This window comes from Rhineura floridana, chromosome 2, assembly GCF_030035675.1.
Source record: "Rhineura floridana isolate rRhiFlo1 chromosome 2, rRhiFlo1.hap2, whole genome shotgun sequence".
Classification (NCBI taxonomy): Eukaryota; Metazoa; Chordata; class Lepidosauria; order Squamata; family Rhineuridae; genus Rhineura; species Rhineura floridana.
In genome coordinates, this window is record NC_084481.1 from 173,979,390 (window position 1) to 174,003,812 (window position 24,423).

The 24,423-nt window shown below is 42.2% G+C and overlaps 1 protein-coding gene across 6 annotated transcripts in view; it reads left to right on the top strand.

Annotated features, from left to right (window-relative positions):
- LOC133377431 (formin-like) overlaps nucleotides 1–24,423 on the top strand; it is a 234,409-nt gene that overhangs the window by 182,092 nt on the left and 27,894 nt on the right. For 3 of the 6 annotated variants that reach the window (XR_009760707.1, XM_061611483.1, XM_061611485.1), the window contains exon 15: nucleotides 2,317–2,466. The exons of 1 other annotated variant lie outside the window; for it this stretch is intronic. Coding sequence is in view for 4 of the 5 variants with exons in the window: in XM_061611483.1 (XP_061467467.1) it covers nucleotides 2,317–2,466 (150 nt within the window). In the remaining variant the exon portion in view is untranslated. Of the gene's footprint in view, nucleotides 1–2,316; nucleotides 2,467–2,579; nucleotides 2,919–22,952; nucleotides 23,030–24,423 lie in introns of those variants that run through there. 2 more of the 6 variants (XM_061611487.1, XM_061611486.1) reach the window with 2 other exon arrangements.

Consider the following 24,423-nt stretch of genomic DNA (forward strand, 5'->3'; position numbering starts at 1 on the left):
AGGCTTGGGTTACTTTTCTTAGATCAGCCATTCCTAAAAATGGTTGCAGTTGGCGGACCAGCTTTAATTTGGCAAATGCAGCTCTTGAGACAGCCGCAACTTGAGGTTCTAAGGTCAAATTTGAGTCCAGAATTATGCCCAAGCTACGGACTTGAGTCTTCAGCGGGAGTAGTATTCCATTCAGTGATGGTAAAAATTCAGTTTCTTGAGGAGAACTTTTTCCAATCAGGATGACCTCTGTCTTTTCTGGATTTAACTTCAATTTGTTTCTGGTCATCCAATTCTGAATTGCCGTGAGACATAAGTTAAGAGGAAGAATAGCCTCTTTGTCATTTGGTGAAAAAGAGCAATAAAGCTGTGTATCGTCCGCATACTGATGGTAATGAATTCCAAATTTTTGAATGATCTTGCCTAGAGGCCTCATATAAATGTTAAATAACATCGGGGATAGGACAGAGCCCTGCGGAACGCCATATCTTAAAGGCCAGGGTTCTGAACAGTAATCCCCGAGGGCAACTTTTTGAAGTCTGCCTTCTAAGAAGGAGCAGAGCCACTGTAGGGTCATGCCTTCAGGTGAGGCTGTCAATGTGCTGAACCAGTGCCTGGCTGCAACAATGGACTGGATGAGGGCTAAAAAACTGAGGCTCAATTCAGACAAGACTGAGATCCTGCTAGTGGGTGGTTCTTCTGACCAGATGGTGGATGTCCAACCTGTCCTGGATGGGGTTGCACTGCCCCTGAAGGAGCAGGTTCATAGCTTGGGGGTTCTCCTAGAACCATCTCTGTCACTTGAGGCTCAGGTAGCCTCGGTGGCACGGAGTGCCTTCTACCAACTTTGGTTGGTGGCCCAGCTATGCCCCTATCTAGACAGGGATAACCTGGCTTCAGTTGTCCACGCTCTGGTAACCTCCAAGTTAGATTACTGCAATGTGCTCTACATGGGGCTGCCTTTGAAGACGGTTCAGAAGCTGCAGCTTGTGCAAAATGCAGCGGCCAGATTGGTAACAGGGACGAGATGGTTTGAACTTATAAAACCGATTCTGGCCTGCTTGCATTGGCTGCCTATATGTTTCCAAGCTCGATTCAAGGTGCTGGTTTTAACCTATAAAGCCTTACACGGCTTAGGACCACAATACCTGGTGGAACGCCTCTCCCGACATGAACCCACCCATACACCACGCTCAACATCCAAGGCCCTCCTCCGGGTGCCTACTGGGAGGGACGTTGGGAGGCTGGCAACAAGGGAGAGGGCCTTCTCAGTGATGGCCTCCAAATTATGGAATTATCTCCCTGACGAGGTGTGCCTGGCGCCAACACTGTTATCTTTTCGGCGCCAGGTCAAGACTTTCCTCTTCTCCCAGGCATTTTAGCATGTGTTTTTAAAATTGTTTTTAAATTTTATAAATTGCGTTTTTAAATTGCTTTTTGTGTTTTAAAATACATATATTTGTTTTTAATGTTTTTAATTGCTGTAAACTGCCAAGAGACCTTCAGCTATGGGGTGGTGTATAAATGTAATAAATAAATAACAAACAAACAAATCAATAAATCAATCAAATTTTGCAATGCAGTTCACCAACCAACCAATGTTTACAAAAATTCATATATTAGTGAAAAGTATACATAAAAATGAGTATATGAGTAAAAATAACATGCAAATATGCATCACATGACTAGAAATGGCTTGCAAAAATGTACATTAGTCGAAACTGCCTACAAAAATGTGTTTATCAGAAGAAATTTGCACTAAAATGCTGGAGAATTTTCATGAGGATTTGTTTTTTAAAAAATTCACAAATTGCTGCAGAAATGTGAAGAACTGAATTTAAGATTGGAAAAATGAGAAACTGAGAGAACTGAAATTGACAGATCTATCCATCCCTATCAGTCATGCCCACAATGGTGTCTTAGATTTCAAATTGGGCCCTATGGATATAAAAAGGTTGGGGATTCCTGATCTAAAGGGGCTTCCAAGTGCCAGAAACTCTTGTAATAAGAATAATTCAGTAGAATTCTGGTAAATAACTTGTTTTAAAATCTTATTTCTAAAAGGTTTCCTTGCCACCTGCTCTACATATACATTCATATTGTGACTTAATGTACACACTCACCAAAACAACACCATTATTTTTTCATGTAGAAGTGTTGGAAATTTTGTTACATTTGTCATCTGTTGCTAGTATAGTTTCCAAGTTACCTCAGTTTTATGTTAATTGCCAGCCTAGGCTACTGAGTCAGAAATCTGCCCTGGGAGAAACTGAACTTCCACGGTAGGTTTATGTGCTGACCATTTTTCCCTCCCCCTCAACATTGTAGCTTTGAAGAACTGGTGGGATATTTTGGGATAAAGCCGAAATCTGGTGAAAAAGAGACCATGCCAAACTACGTTTTCACGGTATGGTACGAGTTCTGCAGCGACTTTAAGACCATTTGGAAACGAGAGAGCAAAAACATTTCCAAAGAAAGGTAAGGTTCTAATAAAGTCATTAATACCATTTTTAGACGTCTGGGAAACTGGTCCTTTTCAAACTCAACAAATTATACTCCCATATTTCACAGGCGTCATTGTTTTCTTTCAGATCAAATGGACATCAAGGAAAGATTATTCCCTCAGGGTGCCTAGGAAAATTCACCAAAGGGATGCTGTCCCCACAAAAAGATAAACACATATAATCTGATAAATTACACTTTCCTAACCCCTTCCAATTACTAGCTAGTAAAATGAAAGGAGAGCTGTGCTAATTTGTAACAGATTGCTTCTCTTTGCATTTTTGTGTTGGACTCTTCTAAATGAGACGATATTGCAGTAGCAGACAGGACAGACAAATAAAAGTGAATGCTTTTTCCAGTTAATATAGTCCACTTGCATCAAAGGGTAACCTATGAGATTCAGGCCACACTTAGAACAATGTTGAAGTCCCACAATGAATTTACAGCATCACTTCTTGGTATCCTGCTGTGGACAGCAAATTCTGTGCCACAGCATCACCCACCATCTCATGATTTTATTAGGTTTAGTTAAAACCTTTTTTTAAAAAAAGGTTTCACCTCTGTACTTGGTTAAAAAAAAAGCTTAGCTCTTTGATGAACTTTTTTTTGTACTGTACTTAGTTGCTGTGTTATGGCATTCTATTATAAAAGAACTCAAGGAATTACACTGTTGGCGTTTTCAGTCTAGCACTCTTATTGTATTTCTTTTCACTGCTAGTATTACATATGCTAACAGTAGGCTCTATTCTCTGAGTGCCTCTCCTTAAGTAGGACAAGAGGAAGTTAACATCAAACCTGGGGGAACCTTAAGATTTGCAGAAGTACAAAAAAACTTTCAGAATAAAGGGGAGGGGAAGGACTCACAAAAAAATTCAGTGAGGACTGAGCATACTCAGTGGCCACAGAATTCTGACTGACTATTGTGCGGGATGAAAAACGTGGACAGGAGGAATGGAATGGAGAGGGCATGGTTGTTATCCTTAACAGACACATTCCACACTGCAACATATTGTTGCAGGTCCCACTTGTCCAGTACTAAAATGTGCCTTTCTGATGCATAAATGCTTCCTCCTCTATGAAGTGCAGGCTCATGACTTTTTGTTTGGTTGTTTTATTCATTTATATCCCGCCTTTTTCCCAGAACTGGGACTCAAGACATATTACAAAAATTAGCACAATACAGTTAAAAATATATAAATAAAACATACCGAAGTCAAAATTTTTGAGGTTGGTCCAGAAGCTGCAGCTGGTGCAAAATGCAGCGGCACAACTGCTCACTGGGGCAGGGTATCGGCAACATGTTACCCTGCTGCTGAAAGAATTGCACTGGCTGCCCATTAGCTACCGGCCTAAGTTCAAGGTGCTGGTTTTGGTATACAAAGCCCTATATAGCTTGGGACCAGGATACCTGAAAGATCGTCTTTCTCCTTATAAACACACTCGATCACTATTCTCTGCAGGTGAGGGCCTCCTGCAGACACCATTTTATCAGGAGGTCCATTCCACACAACTTAGGAAACCGATCTTTAGTGTGGCGGCACCTACCCTTTGGAATTCCCTCCCCTTAAATATTAGACAGGTGCCATCTCTGTTATCTTTTCCGCACCTACTGAACACCTTCCTCTTTCAACAAGCCTTTTAGCTAGAGACCTTGTCCCAGTCTGCATCTGTGTTGGAATTGCTTTTTAAGATGTTTCTAAAGCTTTTTTTAAAAGATGTTTTGTTTTAATATATTTTCATGTCTGTTTTTATTATGTTTTAGTGTGATTTTGTTTACCGCCTTGGGCTCCTACTGGGAGCCCAATATTATTATTGATGATGTAATTAAACTAACTATAAAATTAAAACCTTTTAAAACATAGTGATTAAAAAACCCCAAAATACAAATAAGTAAAAACAGCACCCTATTTAATAGCCCTTGCAGTCAGTTCACAAAAGCCTTTACTTGCCAGTGGAAGGAGATTAGGAAGGGAGCCAGTCTAACCTCCCTAGGAAGGGAATTCCAGAGCCTGGCAGCAGCCATCAATGCAGCTCTTTGCCATGTTCCCACCAGACATGCCTGTGAGGGTGGCTGGACCTTTCTTTCCTATTAAATGCTGAATATGGTCAGTTGCACCAATGCTCCCTAACATAATTGATGACATTTGTATGGGTGTTTGAAAAAGCTACCTTAAAATAAGTGAGCAGATAAAATTAACAAAATGCCTAGGTGAATAGTAATGGGTAAAATAGAAAGCTATGATAACAATGGAGTCCAAATTAACCATACAAACACATATAGTCTTAAATAGGTGCAAGCTTTTGATTGGAAAAAAAGAAAGTGGTGCATAAACAATGAAGGATCACAAGATGGTCATTGAGTTTATAATCCACTAAGCCAAATGTAGCCCATCCAACATATATACTGTTGCTTGGGGATTCACGGCTTCTCCAGACCCATTGTGAGCCATGCACCTTGAATGAATATCAGCAGGAGAACACATGAAAAAACTGCCAGGCTGGATGTAGCCAAAATTATATTCTGCATGTCTTCAAAACCTAATGCATACAGACAGAAAGAGTTTGTGCACCATACAACACAAAGATTATATAGCAGTTCTCATTTTACCATGTGCACAAGAATTAGTGTGAGCAGAAGAATATCTGGATTTAGTTTCACTTTTAAGAACATAAGAAGAACCTACTGGATCAAGCCAGTGGCCCATTTAGTCCAGCATCCTGTTCTCAAAGTGGCCAACCAGATGCCTATGAGAAGCTCACAAGCAGGGCCTGAGCACAACAGCACTCTCCTGCAGTTTCCAGCAGCTGGTATTAAGAAGCATACCGCCTCCAACTGTCCCTTTCACTTCAAGTGTGAAGTGGAAAAATATAGCAAGGTGTAAAACAGATGAAAGGAGGACAGTGCACTGTGTTGTTGTTGCCTACCACTAAGTCTCTTAAACAACTTACAAAAAGGTTAAAAACCAAAAAGGCATAATATATAAAACAATACATTTCAAGAAAACCATTTCAGTAAGAAAAACAACAAAAACTTCAGCAGCAAGAACATTTCATGCAATAGATCATCAGCTAGTTTGTCATAATCCTTCAAATGCTTGAAAGAAGAGATAAGTTTCTTGGCACCAAAAGGATGTTAATGATGGCACCAGGTGGACCTCACTGCAAAGAGCATTCCACAAATGGGGAGCCACAACTGAAAAGGCCCTGTCCCATGTTGCCACCCTCCAAATCGATAAGGCCCCTATTCCAGTTCCAGAAGCATTGCATATAGTACCGTGATGAGGTACTCACTTCCCAGTGACAACAGCTGGCATCTTGGGATGTGGGATAGACTCCACCTATTGTTCCCGGGAAAGCTGATGCAACATGAACAATGCCTAAAAAGATTACTCTTCTGTGGATGTGGTACCATCAGTTCTTCAAATTCCAGCAGTAATTCCTCAAGTGTCGTAAAGTATATAATCAACATCAGTTGTAAACAAGTTGTTTACAGCCTTAAGGAGATGAAAGAGACGTGGAGGTTTAGATGTTTTTGACTGGAGTAGCAATTCTGTTCCACATGAACAGTGAGTTCAGAACTTGGAGGGGGTACTGAATTCTAGATTAATTAATTCAAATTAAACAATGTGATTTTGGATATGCAACTTTGAGTCTGGACTCAGAAGTAGCCCACTTGAGTAGCAGGAATGAGACTTTCAGATCTTTTGTCACGAGAATGAATGGGATTTTTAAAAATTCCATTAATTTTATTCATATAGTCTGGTGGAGCTTGTGTTTATTTACTAATGATTTCACTAGATTACTTTTAAACTTTAAAGATTTTGGTTTATTCTCAGTTCAAAATGTAGAATGATTCATGAAGACCATGAGTTGCTGACGTCAAGTATCTAACTTTGAATGACATTTTTTTATCATTTCCAAATGTCTTAGAAAGCCATGACCCTTAAGAGGTTGTTCTTTTACAAAGTATGAGTGACAGTTCACCAATCATATTTCCAGGAAGGAATGCATTTAGAGATCTGAGAAACAATAATTAAGCCTTGAAAAGCAATTATTTTCCTAAGATGTATTTTAGTGTAATCATTGTGGGAGGGTTTTCATAATGTCAGCAGAATTGCAAAAGGGCCAGTTCATATACTGAACTAGAATCAAGCTGTAAAGTTGTTTTTTTTATTGTACCATTTCAGATTACTGGGGGGAAAGAGGGAGGGTTTGCATGTTAGAGTGTTCCATGCCAAAAAACAAAGGCCTCTGCACATAGAAAAAGGGCATGTCAGGAGCATAGGAACATAAAAAGAACCTGTTGGATCAGGCCAGTGGCTGATTTACTCCAACATCCTGTTCTCACCGTGGTCAACCAGAAGAAACTATAGTGAATCCTTCTCTTTGACATACTAATTTCCTTTTGTTTTTCCAATACAAATCTTAATAAACAGCAGTTTGCAAATCAAATAAAAAGACACTTGTAGAAATAAAGTTTCATTCAATTTGATTAATCATGAAAGGTTAAATCTACCTATATTCAAATGGCTTATATTTTTTTCCTTTCTTTGTTGTAAACATTTTAAAATACAAAAGTGAACAAAGCCGAAAGATTGAGTTTGCAAAGTTTTATATAGAGTGCCCATCTATCAACAAAGTGATCCTGTTTTGCCAGTTTTCATTAACATATATGAGGTTTGTCAGTTTGGTGACTGCAACAAATTCCCTTACCACACCATAATATCCATTTATTTAAATGTGTTGCTCTAGAAAGTTAATATTTGACGTATAAAAGTGTAGCTAGTGTTACCATATTTGCATTGCATCTTTTGTATATGTCAGGAAAAAACTAAGGGAACCAACTATCACATCCTAATTTTCTATGTGCAAGGGGTTTTTAGATAGGGCACTATTAACGTTGAAAATGTGTCCCCACTTTTGTAGTTCCATTCTCAGGTTGTGAGAGTGGAAAGGCATCTGGCTCATTTTTTTCAGGAGTGGAAAAAGTTCTTTTAAAAATGAGCTCAGGAGGTTTAACAATAGTGCCTTTTTTAAAAAAAAACACCTTCTTAACACAAGTCACCAAACCTTCATTGGCCCCCAATAATGGCTTCCTTGGAACAGCACTATGAGGTAGGGTCATTCCAGTGACATTATTACGGGGTGAGGAAAGATCCACCCCTTCTGGCCTTTTACCTCACCCCTGCTAGCATATTTTTGGAGAAAAACCTCTCCAAAAGAAATTTGACTCAGCTTTACTTCAAACATGTGATCTCCCACCTATAGTCCAAAGTTTTATCACTTAATTCTGGTGGTGTTTCTGTCAGTCACTAAGGAAGCCTGTTGAATGTAATGTTCTGTTGTTTGTCATTTTTACACATAATAATTGAAATGAGAGTGCATTTACAATATTTTTGTTCAGCCAAATGGCTCCATTGAATGTGAAATACAGTTGAAATATTCTAAACAGTTACTGACATTTTTTATTTGGCCTAATGTTCAATGGCATTTACTGTTGAGGGTGTAATTTAGTATATCTCAGACTGCTTGAGTTCCTGAATGTGTTTCGGTGGCTAAGTTCTGAAGGCCTTTAGTTATGATAGTGTTTGGATTTTGTTTTGGTCCCCAAACATATTCCTAAGCAGGGATAGCCAATGTGGTGTTCTCCAGATCTTATTGGACTACAGCTTGGCATCTGCAGAGCTGAAGATAGCAGCCTCTAGCCTCTGCCATCATCCAGGGAACCAAGGCCAATGGGAGACTGTGACCCCTGCCTCTCAGGAACAGCATCCCAGCAGAAAAGACCCATCTATCAGCCAGAGAAGGAGCAACTGAAGAGAGTTTACCTTCTGCCAGAAACGTTCAACTCCAATTACCAGTTGCCAAGGGACTGAAGAAGGGAAGGACGCACTGGCTCCATCCATTGGCCAAATGAAATGAGTTACCAACTGCTATTCAGACAAAAACACCAGGAAGGGAAAATCAGTGTGGATCCAGCCGAATATTAAAACCTGATCATCATAGCTCACAGCATAGTTCTAGCCTTAAAAAACTGAACTCCCTCCTCTACCATTTCCATTCACTTCCTATCCCCTATAAGTCTGATAGCAGTCTCATTTTAAGTGATATAAGCAGCTTCGGAAGATCATAATTGTCTGAAAAGCAGGACAAAAATATAGTCAATAACTAACTTTGAGGATAAGTACCAGAAGAGGTGTCCAAGACAACATCTGGTCTGGTGTTACCAGTTTCAACAACTGTAGCCTGAGGATATGGGCCAGACAGTTGAATCTGTGCCCTTTGTGGATAATACAATCCATCCAGACTGTTGACTGGGTGAGTCCTGGATGTTGTGAACATATCATTGTTAGAGAGAATGCCTGCCATCCTGAAGAACTGGTGATGATGCCACTCTTTAAGAGGTATACAACAGCTACTGCCAGTTACAAATATCCCCTTCCTAGGGAAGGTGCTTGAGAGGGCAGTAGCTGTTCAGCCTCAGATGCTGTTCAAGGAAATGGATTATCTTGACCCATTTCAGTCGGTTCAGGACCAAAACAGCATTGGTGACCAGCCTTGGTCACCACTCAGGAGAGAGACAAGGGAGTGTGATCTCTCAGCAGCTTTTAGCATCATTGACCATGATATCTTACTGGTCATGCCCTGAGGGGTAGGAACAGGGAGGCTTGGTCTTATGGTGGTTTCAGGAACAGTTTCAGAGGGAAGCATTGAAGAAATGCTGCTTGACCCCATGATGTTTTTGCTGTGGGTCCTGAGGAGTCCATCATGCTCCCTGTGCTATTTTAACATCTATGTGAAACTAGTGGGTGAGGTCATCAGAGGATTTGGAGCAAGGTGTCATTAGTATGTGAGTAAAACCCAACTCCGTTTTTCGTTGTCATTTGAGTTAGGTGAGACTGTGAAGGCCCTGGAGCAGTGCATGAATGAATGGGCTGGATAAGGGCCAAGAAAATTAGATTGAATTCTGAGAAGACAGATGTCTTGTGGTTTCATGGTTCCCAGTTTTAGGAATTAGGTAGGTAGCTGAGGTGGAACTGAACAAGGGAAAGCTGAGTTGAAACATCTGGGGCTGTTTCTGAAGGCTTTGCATTTCTCTCCTTCAGAAAATAAAAGTTCAGTGCCTTGTCTAAGGTGCAAACCTTTGATGTGAGTCAAAGAGCTATTTTCCTATGGCTCTTCCCCTTAAGGGCACAGCCTGTGGCCACCAAGATCTGCAGGTCAAACAAAGGGAGAAGAATGACATAAATGAACCTCTTTTTAAAAGTTGTTCATCATGAAGCCTGTGACTGCTGAGGATGGGGTTGGGTTCTCCTTGAAATGAGAGTGCCTTTTTCTAGCTCCATCTGGTTTGCCAGCTATAACCCTTCTTGGACAGGCATAGCCTAGCTGCTGTAACCCATGTCCTGGTAACCTCCTGGTTGATTTACTCTATGTGGAGCTGCCCTTGAATATAATTCAGAAGATTCAGCTAGCGCAAAATGTGATAGCTAGCATATAGACTGGTTCAGCTTGGAATCATATTATATCATTCCTAAGAGAATTGTTCTGGTTACCAATTTGCTGTCAAGGCACATTTTAGATGCTAATAGTGACTTATAAAACCCTAACAGCTGGTGACCTAGATATCTGAAGAGGCATTTCCTCCCATACCAATATGCCAGGTGTGATGCACCTGGTTATCCTGCATCCGAGGCGCTTCTGTTATGTGACAACCAGGGAGAGGGCTTACTCTGCAATGGTGGCGTACCTATGAAGTGCCCTGTTCTTTGATATAAAAGATTGGCACTAACTCTGATGTGTTTCCAGTGCCAGTTGAAAACTGTCCTATTCCAGCAGGCTTTTATGGGGGCTTAATTACTTATTATTTATTTATTTATTACATTTATATTCCACCTTCCTCCAGAAGGAACCAGGGCAGCAATCAAAACACTCTAAATCTTAAAAACAGACTTTAAAATATATATTAAAAAAATCTTTTAAAACATATTAAAACAAAACATCTTAAAAAGCAATTCTAATGCAGATGCAGACTTGGACAAGAGCTCTACTTAAAAGACTTGTTGAAAGAGGAAGGTCTTCAGTAGGTGCCAAAAAGATAACAGAGATAGTCCCTGTCTAATATTTAAGGGGAAGGAATTCCAAAGGATAGGTGCCACACTAAAGGTCTGCTTCCTATGTTGTGTAGAACGGACCTCCTGATAAGATGGTATCTGCAGGAGGCCCTTGTGATGCATCCTTCCCTGGCTCTCCCTGTCAGGTTCCTACCTGCTCGTGGTTACTGCCTGTCTCTAGGCACCACCAGGGACTCCACCAGTCCGGACCGCACTCTCTTATGGTTTACCTATCCGCTCTAGCACAGATCTCAACAGATCCCCCTGCTAGGCAACCACCAGTAACGTCCCAATACTAGTATTCCCAGAGACTCTGAATACTGGTATTGTTATTCTCTTCACCGCTGCCACCATTTGTTACAGTTCCCCTTCAGCCTTGGTCATTACCTTACCCTCCCTTCTGGTCTGTGAAACCCCAGCCAAGGATCAGGCCTTTGGTAAACCAAATTAAGTATTTATTAAAGATAACAAAGCTAACAAGATTAACAAGATTTCTTCTTAAGGCACATAAGCATATGGTTTTACTCAATACTAATCCGAACTCCACCTCCCTCCTGGTAAACAACTCTCTAAACCCCACCAAGCAATCCACTCTTTCTCTTCTCCCCCCCTATTCCACTCTCACTCTTCCTTTTATACATTCAGCCATTTTAAACACTCAGCCAATCATCTCGCATTCTACTGCCCATTCACTCCCCCTCTTTCACTCCACTTACCATGTATCTTCTAAAACAACAACACTTACCATATATACATTAATATAGGAACATCACATTCCCCCCCCCCTTAAACAACGGCAGAGTATTATTCCTGTTCCAGGATTTATACGTCGCGTTAACAAATAAAAGTCTCTATGGGGAAAATGTCTTTCTTTGTTCCTCCGTCTGGTCACGTCACTGCAGTCCCAGCCACTTGCCTGGAAAGTCCATCGGCCAGTACATTGTCCTTGCCTTTGATGAACTGGAAGTCCACTTGATAGTCCTGTAGGGCCCAGGACCACCTCTGCAGCATAGTGTTATGGTTTTTCATAGTCTGCAACCATAACAAGGCCCGATGATCCGTAGTCACTGTGAATCTTCGTCCCCACACGTATGGGCGCAACTTGTTCAGTCCCCACACGACCGCTAGGCACTCCTTCTGGACCGACGAATAGTTTTTCTCCCTCGGCATCAGCTTGCGACTCAGATACGCCACTGGATGTCTGGTGCCTTCTCTCTCCTGCAGCAAGACAACTCCCAGCGCGAGGTCCGACACATCTGTAGCCACGATGAATGGTTTCTCATAGTCTGGTGCTATTAATATGGGTCCTTGGCACAAGGCTTGCTTCAGCAGATCAAAAGCCTTCTGACATTCATCCGTCCATACCACACGCTCAGAACACTTCTTCTTTGTTAATTCATGCAAGGGGGTTGCTATTTCCCCAAAATTTCTCACAAACTTCCTATAAAATCCAGCCACACCCAGAAATGCCCTTACTTGTTTTTTGGTTAAGGGGATCGGCCACGCTTGTATTGCCTCCACCTTGCTCCATAAGGGGGTGATTTTCCCACTCCCCACCTTATGTCCTAAATAGATTACTTCCTTTAGTCCAAACTGGCATTTCTTAGCTTTTATTGTGAGGCCTGCTTTTCTTAAGGCCTCCAATACTGTTGTCAGGTGTTGGACATGCTCAGGCACCGACTTGCTAAAAATGGCCACGTCATCGATATAGGCCACTGCAAAATCTGACATGCCTCGCAACACAGTATTGATTAGCCTCTGAAATGAACTTGGTGAGTTCCTTAGTCCCATGGGTAAGGTCACAAACTCATATAACCCATCTGGTGTACTGAAGGCAGTTTTGGCTCTGGATTGCTCGTCTAGTTCCATTTGCCAAAATCCTTTACAGAGATCTAGTGTAGAGATAATGGTTGCTGCCCCCAATAACTCTAACATAGCGTCTACCCTAGGCATAGGATACGCATCTGGGACAGTAATTTTATTGATTAGCCGATAATCAATGCAAAACCTTGTCGTTCCATTTTTTTTCGGAACCAGGACAATACTTGAGGCCCAGGGACTGATGGATTCCCTGATCACTCCTAATTCCAGCATATCTTCCACCTCCTTTTTGATCTCATTCAAAACTTTCCCATTCGCACGGTACGGAACAGATCTGATTGGGGCATGATCTCCAGTATCAATGGAATGTATAACTATACTGGTTCGGCCAGGTTTGTTGCTAAAGAGATTCCTATAGGTTTTCAAAACTCTCAGAATCTCTTCTTTTACTTCCTCCTCTACCTCCTCTGACCATTCCACTTGATCTACCCCTCCTTTGTCTTTGCTTTCCTGTACCAAATCTGGAAGTTCAGGCCCACTTCCCTCAGGGAATAAGGTAACTTGCAACACCTGTGCATCCCTGGTATGGTAAGGCTTCAACATATTTACATGAACCACTTTGCTTTTGTTTAATTGGTCTGTGGTAATTACATACATCACTGTGTCAAGCCTTTCTCTGATGGTATATGGTCCTTCCCAGTTAGCCTGTAATTTGTCATGTTTCCTGGGTATGAACGCCATAACCATATCTCTCACATCATACACACGTTCTCTGGCTGTTCTGTCATACCAGTAACTTTGCTTCTCCTGTGCATGACTCAAATTCTCTTTCACTACTTCCATCATTGATGTTAATTTACTGCGGAATTCCAATACAAAATCTACTACAGAAGTTTTGTACTCTCCCAGAGTTCCTTCCCATGAATTTTTTAGCAGTTCCAAAGGTCCCCTCACTTTTCTAGTGAACATGAGTTCAAAGGGTGAGAAGCCTGTTGACTCCTGAGGGACTTCTCTGTATGCAAATAAGAAGCATCCCAACCGTTCATCCCAGTCTTGTGGGTGATCTTGAACATAGCTTCTTATCATGCCCTTCAAAACTCCATTGAATCTCTCAGTTAGCCCATTAGTGGCGGGATGGTAAGTAGTGGTCTTTAGATGTTTTAGACCACAACATTTCCACATACATTGCATCACTTCTCCCATGAATACACTGCCTTGATCTGTCAGCACTTCATGAGGGAAACCCAGCCTCATAAAGATTTTTAATAAAGCCTCTGCCACTACAGGGGCTTCTACAGATCTCAGTGCTTCTGCGTCTGGGTACCTGGTGGCAAAATCCACCACCACCACTAGATATTTCTTGCCATGCCTTGTGGGTTTGGAAAAAGGGCCCACCAAATCTATTCCCACTCTATAAAAGGGTTGTCCAATTATAGGAAGGGGCTTTAAGGGTGCCTTGGTCTTTACTCCACTCTTTCCCACCTTTTGGCATATTCCACAAGATAGACAATGTTGTTTTACATCCTTGGAGATATTTGGCCAATAATAATGTGCAGCCAATCTCCTCTTGGTCTTTTTTATTCCCAGATGTCCTGCACATGGGACATTGTGGGCTACCTCTAGCAATCTGGTTCTGTATTTGCTAGGTACTATCAATTGCTTCACTGGTTCACATTCATCCTTTCTCTCAGCAGGCATCCACAGTCTATATAAAATCCCATTCTCACACACAACTTGATTCCTCAGTTTGTCAGTGAAAGGAATCTGTTGGGTCAGCGCTTGTTCCTTTATCTGCTTCAGACTTATATCTTTATGCAGCTCTTCCCTGAATTGCTCTGCTTCTTCCCCAGAGACCACTTGATACAGTCTGTCTCCTTCAGCAGGCCTGCTAGTGGTTGCTATGGTGACCTGAGGCTGGTTAACAGATTCCACCCTGTTTGTTTCAGCCCCCCTTAATATGGCTTCTTTTTCTCTGCCAATTTGCTGTCTGGTCACTACATAGATCTTTCCTTGGGCGCCCATTACATCCCTTCCCAGTATTACTGGTTCTTGTTGCTGGGCATTAATGCCTTCTTTATATCGGCCCTCTCGGCCTCTCCAAGTCATATCCACCAGGGCCACAGGCAAACTCTCTGGTTGACCCCTCACTCCTTGGATAGTCACTGTTTCCTGAGGTAATATTTCTTCAGATTTTATTAAATCTGGCCTCAGTAACGTCTGAGCGGCACCAGTGTCAAGCAATGCCCAATAAGTTGCCCCTTGTACACTCACTTCCTCTCTCAGACTTGAATCCAGGTCTGTTACTTCTGTCCAGTTTATCTGGCAAAACTGAACCTTTTTCGCTGCTTCTAAAGCCTTGGGCTCTGTTTTCACTGCCCTTGTCTGAGCAGGATTACTAATGGGGTTGGCAACCTCACATTGAAAACGTAGGTGCCCCGGTCTACCACATTTGTAGCATAATTTCTCCTCACTTTTAGGGTACACAGATCCACTCTGGGGTGTCCTGTGCCCTTCAGATTTTAATGGAGGACTCACTCGCTGTGGTACCACATCCCTTCTGCCAGCACTATATGGTCTGGGTTTAAACTCTCTTGATGTTTTCCCCACCCAGCCAGTTCTATTGGAGGCGAAGTGATCCGCCATCTCTGCGGCCTCCTGCACAGATGTAGGGGAACGGTCTTTGACCAGGAGCCTTATTTCTGGTGGTAACTGATGGTATAATTGATCCAGTATCATGAGGCTTTTCACCTCTTCCACTGACTGAGCTTTGGCACTACTCATCCACTTTCCAAATATATCCATCAACTTTGCTCCCAGTTCCACAAAAGATCTCCCTGTCTGTATCTGGCAGTTTCTGAAAAGCTTTCTAAAATAATCAGGCCCCAGTCTGAATCTTTTAAACACTGCTTCTTTGAATTCAGCATAGGTGACGGGCCTGTCTGAGGGGAAATATTGGTATACCTCAGCCAATTCCCCTTTAATCAGGTTTGATAAATACTGCATGTATTTATCTTCAGGTAGCCCCCACAACTGAGCTGCTTTTTCAAAGGTGCTGAGGTAAATTTGAGGATCTTGACCAGGCTCATAGACAGCAAAGTCCTTTGGAGTAATTTTTATTTTTGCTCCATCTCTGTCTTTCCTTGTCTCCTCAGAGTGAAATTTCTCTCTATCAAATTTTAACTTTTCTACTTGTAATTCAGCATCCAATGCTCGTTGCTTCTCCCTCTCCTCAAACCCCAATCTCATTCTCTCAATTTCCAACTCCCTCTGTTTTTCCTTCTCTGCACCTTCCATCCTCAATCTCTCAGCTTCTATCTTCAATCGCTCAGCTTCCAACTCCCTCTGTCTTTTTCCTCAGCCTCCCATCTTAACTTCTCTCTCAAGTACTCTATATAAGCGGGATTGCTTAAATATCCTTCTGGGGTCTCTTCCCTGACAGGTTGTTTTTGCTGGGCAGTAGCAAATCCTATAAGTGCTACCCTCAATTCATCTACCCCTTTACCCTCGTGAGGTAAATTGAATGTTATGCACTTCTCCACCAGCTCCTCTCTTTTCATTTTTATGTATTCAGCCATGGTGTTTGAGTTCACTCACTCTTTGCCATACACTCTTTGCCAGTCACTCTCACAAGAAATCTTGTTTTGTTATTTCTGTTTGCCACACCACTGGTAGGGATTCTCTAGTATTCGTATCTGGATTCTCTGTTGTTCGTATCCCACCGCTACTGCCACCACATGTGATGCGTCCTTCCCTGGCTCTCCCTGTCAGGTTCCTACCTGCTCATGGTTACTGCCTGTCTCTAGGCACCACCAGGGACTCCACCAGTCCGGACCGCACTCTCTTATGGTTTACCTATCCGCTCTAGCACAGATCTCAACAGATCCCCCTGCTAGGCAACCACCAGTAACGTCCCAATACTAGTATTCCCAGAGACTCTGAATACTGGTATTGTTATTCTCTTCACCGCTGCCACCATTTGTTACAGTTCCCCTTCAGCCTTGGTCATTACCTTACCCTCCCTTCTGGTCTGTGAAACCCCAGCCAAGGATCAGGCCTTTGGTAAACCTAATTAAGTATTTATTACAGATAACAAAGCTAACAAGATTAACAAGATTTCTTCTTAAGGCACATAAGCATATGGTTTTACTCAATACTAATCCGAACTCCACCTCCCTCCTGGTAAACAACTCTCTAAACCCCACCAAGCAATCCACTCTTTCTCTTCTCCCCCCCATTCCACTCTCACTCTTCCTTTTATACATTCAGCCATTTTAAACACTCAGCCAATCATCTCGCATTCTACTGCCCATTCACTCCCCCTCTTTCACTCCACTTACCATGTATCTTCTAAAACAACAACACTTACCATATATACATTAATATAGGAACATCACAGCCCTCTCCTGCAGAGCTCAGTGATCGACTGGATATGTAGGGGTATATAAAATTCAGGTAATGTAATTCATAGAGAGCCAGTGTGGTGTAGTGGTTAAGGTGTTGGTCTTCGACCTGGGAGACCAGGGTTCGAATCCCCACATAGCCATGAAGCTCACTGGGTGACCTTGGGCCAGTCACTGCCTCTCAGCCTCATGAAAACCCTATTCATAGGATCACCATAAGTCGGAATCGACTTGAAGGCAGTCCATTTACATTTAATGTAATTCATGATTCTGACCATTATTGCTGCTGTTGATTCTGTTGTGATTTTTCCTGCTCTTCTTGTTTGTAATTGTGTTTTTGTTTACTGTAGTTCCTTGTTTACATTTGTCTACATTTACATATACTGAGGTTATTCCAGGGACAGTGAAACATCTCTTCACAGATTAAGAAAAGAGTGTTAATGGTGGTTTTAACCAAATAATAAGCTAAGATGCAAGAGTTTGTTTTGTCTTAAAACTACTTGACTTCTAAGTGTAGAAATCTAATTAGATTTTTATCAGACATTTTAGACGAGGAAACACTTTAACCACGCTGCCCTGCACTTAACCTACCATGAAAATAAATTAGCTGCCTGTGTAATCTAACTGATTCTCCACCCCCCCAAGACAAAATCTGCATAGTATATAGGAATCTGAGGGTACACACAGCTATAAACATTATATATGACTAACAAACATATTTACAATTCAAACTCCAAGGCAGTTAAGCTGAAATTTCTGGATCACCCTAATGACATAAACATATGAAAAGGGCACAGCAGAAACATACTATATGTACCCAATCTTAAATGTGGCATGGCTGTTTTGTTCAGCTGGATCAAAATGTTGAATGAAGTAGCTAAAAAATCTTACCTTCAAGTCAGTACCATGAAGTATTCTCAATAGCACAGAAATGTAGGACCATCTTAGGGTCAATATACACCAAGTATGGGGAACCTGTGGCCCTTCAAATGCTGTTGGACTACAGTTCCCATCAGCCCCACCCAGCATGACCAGTGGTCAGGAATGATGGGAGCTACAGTCCAACAGCATTTGAAGGGCCCTAAGTTCTCCATCCCTGATTTACACAGACACTTTTATGGGTTTACTTTTAATCCATAGTGATGTTTAGTCAATCGTGATTTGAGTATGGATATAGAGAAACAGCCTTTGGAGCAATGAGAGCCTTTCTGCATTATCAGATTTCTTAAATGATAAATGTCCGTTCATTATTCAGCTGTTGTGAACAATTCATCTGCTGTCCTCTAAGGCAGCACTGCTGTTACTGACGTATTGCATTTTCCTAGTTGTGAAAAGGCAGTATTTTGGACATTTACTGAGAATGGTCTTTTGGGAGAATAACTTAGAATAACAAAGCCTTGGACCCAGACTTGCTCTTCTGCAAATTGAAAGGCTCATTTCATTCACAGAAGGGTCTTTAATCCAGGGGATAGTCTACCAAGTGTGGGGAGGTGATTTGTGCTGATTTTCCTTGCAACTCATGGTGCCATATCCCACACTGTTTTTAAGGGTGCTTTAACCCTCCCAAATATAATTTTGGGAGAAGCTGGTGACTGTAAGGGTGAGGGAGAACAGGTAGAAATTGCCACCCCACCTTCCATCAGTGGGAGCCCCCCCCAATGAGCAAATTTCAAGTCACAGGATCTCTGCATCTAACCCATTGTTAGTAGTCTCAAAAATATATTAGTCTTTCTCCTGAAACCATAGAGCAGGGGGCTCTTATCCACAGAAGCATGTATGATAAGGTTTCAACACTTTAAAAAACAAGGTACTATAGAATATGGTTGGTATTCTTTATATGTCTCACGAATTCAGATAATCACAGTGGAATTTTTTTCATTAAAGGTCAGTTCACATGTCTCACCTTTAAGGTTGCCAGGTCGGAACAATCCAAAAACCTGAGAAAATGGGGGCGGGCCCTAGTGATGTCATGGGGCGGGCCCTAGTGATGTCATGGGGCAGGCCCTAGTAACATCATGGGGCGGGCCCTAGTGACCTCATGGGGGCGGGCCCTAGTGACCTCATGAGGCTGGCCCTAATTACATCATTAAGCATGATACAGTAAGTATCAACCACAGTTGCTTGGAGCATACCATTCAAAAAAAAATTCTCTGATTGGAAATTAAAATAGAAATCTTACCTAGGGTGTTCCCAGGTCCAGCTGAAGTGACAAGGTCATTCCTTCTCACAAGCTTAGGGAGAATGGATGCAAAATGGAAATGGATTGCCTTCAAGTTGATCCCGAATAGGGTTTTCATGGTAAGTGGTATTCAGAGGTGGTTCACAATTGCCTTCCTCTGAGTCTGAGGGGCAGTGACTGGCCCAAGGTCGCCCAATGAGCTTCATGGCTGTGTGAGGATTCAAACCCTGGTCTGCCAGGTCATAGTTCAACGCCTTTAGGGAACATTTAATCTATCTTACTTGCTTCTGGCAAGAAGGGTTTATGTGCCCTCAGGCCAGGCCATTATTGGAAGAAAGGAGCTTAGTGTTGCAGAGATGTTAGATGGAAGCACAGATGGATGTCCCTGAAGGCAGCAATTCTAAACATGCTTATTAAGGAACTAAGCCCCATAGAACTCAATAGGACTTACTTCTGAGTAGATATGGTTGCAGCCATGTTAAGGACAAGGGAGGGCATTCTAGGCAAGAAGTTGGCAACTGCCTGTTAGCATTGTGTTGTTGCTAAGACTTGACTGGGGATTGTCCACAAAGTTATCCATAGGCCACTGCAACTTTAGGTGTTGGCTACTGTTCTATCTCCAAGTCGATTCTGACTTATGGCGAACCTATGAATAGGGTTAGGGTTTTCATGGTATGCAATGTTCAGAGGGGGTTTACCATTGCCTTCCTCTGAGGCTGAGAGGCAGTGACTGGACCAAGGTCACCCAGTGAGCTTCATGGTTATGTGGGGATTCAAACCCTGGTCTCCCAGGTCGTAGTCCAGCACTCTAACCACTACACCACACTGTCTCTAACCAGCAGCATTCTCTGCATACACACCCTAAAGAATTATACATTGCAAAGCACTTTTCACAAAAAAAGTATTCTAAAAAATTAATAATTGCAGTTCCACACTCCTGACCACAAAATTTAAAAGTTGTACTAAATAATGGTATTGGGGGGGGGAGAGATAATCTACATATAAATCTGATATTATCTAACAACTAACAAGGTTAGTTTGTCTTTCTTCATGCAGATCTAGTCAAGACTCATGGGTGAAAAGGTTTTGCTATTTAAGCCAAGGTTTTCCTGTCATTGATGGCTGAGAAAGAGAGCAAGTTAATGGAACAGGCAGTTTAGCTTTATGTAACACACACACAGAGATGATGGCAGGCTTGTAGAGAGAGAGGGGAAAGAGGGCAAGAGAACATACACCAGTTGCCCCCCAATTTTTTTATTCCTGTTAGCAAATACTGATTTTAGCAAATAGTGAGCAACAAAAAATGCCCCTAAAAAGAAATATGAAGACAGCAGAGCAAAGAGTGAAAGAGTGGTGGACTAGTAGCGATTAAGGATTTGAGCTCGTGGATGCAGGGCAGGAGTGAAATGGAGAGGATTTGATGTGGTCAAAGGGAACTAGAATCTCGAGCAATGATAAGGCAGGCACACGGTTATGGAGAGGGGCAGACAGAGACAAATGCCAAGAGATGCTAGCAGAGCGATCCTACATGTGTTTGTCCGGAAGGAAGCTCCTGGAGTCAATGGGACTTACTCCCAAGTCAGCGTGCACAGGCTTGCAGCTTCAGAGGAGACAGAGGGCTAAAGCACCTGCAAAATTTCTGAGGCATCATGCGGGAGGGAAGGGCAACCTGGCAGAGTTATCAGAGGACACTTCCACAGAGAGAACTGAGGGGTGTCTAAAGCAGCCCTCCTCTAGGAAGGGGGGACCTCACAGAGTTTCCCCCCAAAAGGATAAACTGGGGTTTGGCATCTTACCCCCTACTTGCTCCAATTTCCTCCCTCACTGTGCTGCAGCCTGGACAACATGGAGGAAGCCTGGGCTCTGCTCTTATTGGGCCTCAGCCCTCAGGGGCAGCCAATGAGAATGCACGGTGGTGTTTGGGAAGGCGAATGGAGTCCTTCCCCTGCCATGCTTGCCTGCGTGCAAAGGAGAGAGAGAGAGAGAGAGAGGCAAAGGAAGGAGGCAACGCAGAACCAAGGGAGAAATTGGCATATTCGTGTCTGGGTCCACACTCCACAAAAACCTGAGATCAAAGAACTTTGGGGTGATTCTAGCTGGAGGTCAGAAGAGCAAGGGCTGCGCCGGAGACTCCGGCCATTTGCCGGAGACCTGGCATCCCTACTCACCTTACATGACTGATCCTTGGGTTTATCTGTTTCCTCCTTCCCACACATGCTTCTCTTCATTAGTTGCTTTCCAATTTGTGGGGAAACTATAGTTTGTATCTTGAAATCATGGTTTGGGGGGCCAATGCAAAACATGCTATGCTGATGTAAAGTATGTAGACAGGTCTTCACAATATGAATTTCTTTTTAACAAGCCAGTATCTACTGATGTTTTATTGATGTTTTAGTGATTTTATTGTATGTTGTATACTGCCTAGATATACCTTATGAAAGTGTGGGTTACAAATAGTTCATTAAAAATAAATACTTGATGGAGAATTTTTTTATTTTGTCCTGTGGGATCTTTGCTGGGGGTCTTTTAAGTAATTAAAAGACACAGATTTAAAGCAAAAAAGTAGGCCTTTATTTCTTACAAGCACATCCAGGGTCAGTCCCCCCAGAAAGTCTGGAGAGGACTGCAAAGAGGTCCTGCACAGATCATTTATACCTTATTGAATACACATGTGACATTAGTTTACCAATCCCCTAAGTTCTTCATAACAGTTCTTCCCTCTTGAAATATTTCCAACAAACCAGATAGCTTTATTTTAATGAATTCATGTATATTCATAGTTTTACAGATACCTCCCATCTTATTGTCTTATTGTCTTCTTAGATTAATGTCAATCTGTCCCCTTGACTGATATTACCACTATTCTACTGTCATAGGTACTGATTTTGTACTATACATGCCATTCTGTCATGGCTCCTGATCAGTCAAGCTGGTCAGGAACATCTCTAGGATGTTACAACATGTTCCTTTGAGTGATACCATGAGACAAGGCCAAGTTTTGGTTCTCCTTAGAGTGACTGGAAGTTCTATATGAAATTCCACTTATAATTACACTGCTATAGAGAAAGATTAATTTTAAATCACCATATTATAGCTGAAAATCACACAACATAAAGAATGATTAGGGAACACAGTAAAGGAAAAGGGGTAACTCTGAGCCAGCCACTCTCCATCAAACACAGAGGGATGAAGGAGGCAGCACATCTCAGAATACCTCTCACCTTGAGAACACACTTATTATATTTATGAAATAAGATTATACACATCATGCCATTGTAAAAAAATCAGTATCAAGCTCTCCTTGATTGCACCATGAAGACTTCCCTTAGCTGAGGCCATTTCTCTGTAGTATACGAGATCAGAAGACCTCTTTCCCAAGATCAAACAGTAAAAAATATTTTAATCAAAAGATTGTAAAACAATACCAAATTAATGATCTGCGGTCATGCATTAGCCGGTTTTGGCACAGAAGAGAGCTCAGGAATTTGCAGCAAGGTGAGCTTGACCTTTTCCTGCCCTCCCTACACACAGGCCTGTTTTTAATGCCTGTTGTGTGTGAATATAGGAAATCATAGAATAGTAGAGTTGGAAGGGGCCTACAAGGCCATCGAGTCCAACCCCCTGCTCTATGCAGGAATCCAAATCAAAGCATTCCAGATGGCTGTCCAGCTGCCTCTTGAATGCCTCCAGTGTCAGAGAGCCCACTACCTCTCTAGGTAATTGGTTCCATTGTTGTATGGCTCTAACAGTTAGGAAGTTTTTCCTGATGTCCAGTCAAAATCTGGTTTCCTGCAACTTGAGCCCATTATTCCATGTCCTGCACTCTAGGACGATCGAAAAGAGATCCCGGCCCTTCTCTATGTGACAACCTTCCATGTACTTGAAGAGTGCTATCATATCTCCCCTCAGTCTTCACTTCTCCAGGCTAAACATGACGAGTTCTTTCAGTCTCTCCTCATAGGGCTTGGTTTCCAGTCCCCTGGTCATCTTTGTTGCCCTCCTCTGAACCCATTCCAGTTTGTCTGCATCCTTCTTGAAGTGCGGAGACCAGAACTGGATGCAGTATTCAAGATGAGGCCTAACTAGTGCTGAATAGAGGGGAACTAGTACTTCACGCGATTTGGAAACTATACTTCTGTTAATGCAGCCTAATATAGCATTTGCCGTTTTTGCATCCACATCACTGTTGGTTCATTTTCAGCTTGTGATCAACGACGATTCCAAGATCCTTCTCACATGTCGTACTGCTGAGCCAAGTATCCCCCATCTTATAACTGTGCATTTGGTTTCTTTTTCCTAAGTGTAGAACTTTGCATTTATCCCTGTTGAATTGCATTCTGTTGTTTTCAGCCCAATGCTCCAGCCTATCAAAGTCCCTTTGAATTTTGTTTCTTTCTTCCATGGTATTAGCTATGCCCCCCCCAATTTTGTATCATCTGCAAATTTGATAAGCATGCTTTGTACCTCCTCATCCAAGTCGTTAATAAAAACGTTAAAGAGCACTGGGCCCAGGCCCGAGCCCTGTGGTACCCCACTTGTTACTTCCACCCAGTTTGAGAAGGAACCATTGATAAGCACTCTTTGAGTACGATTCTGGAGCCAACTATGGATCCATCTAATAGTTGTTCCATCCAGCCCACATTTAGCTAGCTTGCTAATCAGAATATCATGGGGCACTTTGTCAAAAGCTTTGGTGAAGTCAAGATATATTATGTCCACAGTATTCCCACAGTCTACAAGGGAGGTTACCCGATCAAAAAATGAGACAAGATTAGTTTGGCAGGATTTGTTCTTCATAAATCCATGTTGGCTCCTAGTAATCACTGCATTGCTTTCAAGGTGCTTACAGATTGACTGCTTTATAATCTGCTCCAGAATTTTTTTCCAGGGATTGATGTTAGGCTGACTGGTCTGTAGTTCCCCGGTTCCTCCTTCTTGCCCTTTTTGAAGATAGGGACAACATTAGCTCTTCTCCAGTCCAGGGAAAGAAATCCATTTTTCCTTCATCATGTTTCAACGGCCAAAATTGCCTGGGGCCAGGATGCTTGGGGGATCCTCCATCATACTTAATAAATATTGAATATTTACTCAGTAAAAAATATGTAATGGCAGAGCACATAAGGAGAAGAGGAGCTCACACAAGCACAGCTCTTGTTCCTATAGTGCAGTGGTTCTTAACCTTTTCCACTGCCAGCACTCCTTAGATTTCCAAAATATGTTCTTGCACCCCCTGAAAAAACACAGTTCATTTTTTATTTTATTTTATTTTTATTTGTGTTTTAGCCTAACTTAGCTAAGATAAATGAATGTTTAAAATCTCTTGAACAATGCCTCGCATCCCTAGAAAAAATGTCTCGCACCCCCAGGGGTGCGTGCACCCCAGGTTAGGAACCACTGCGAGTGCCATGTCATATATGTG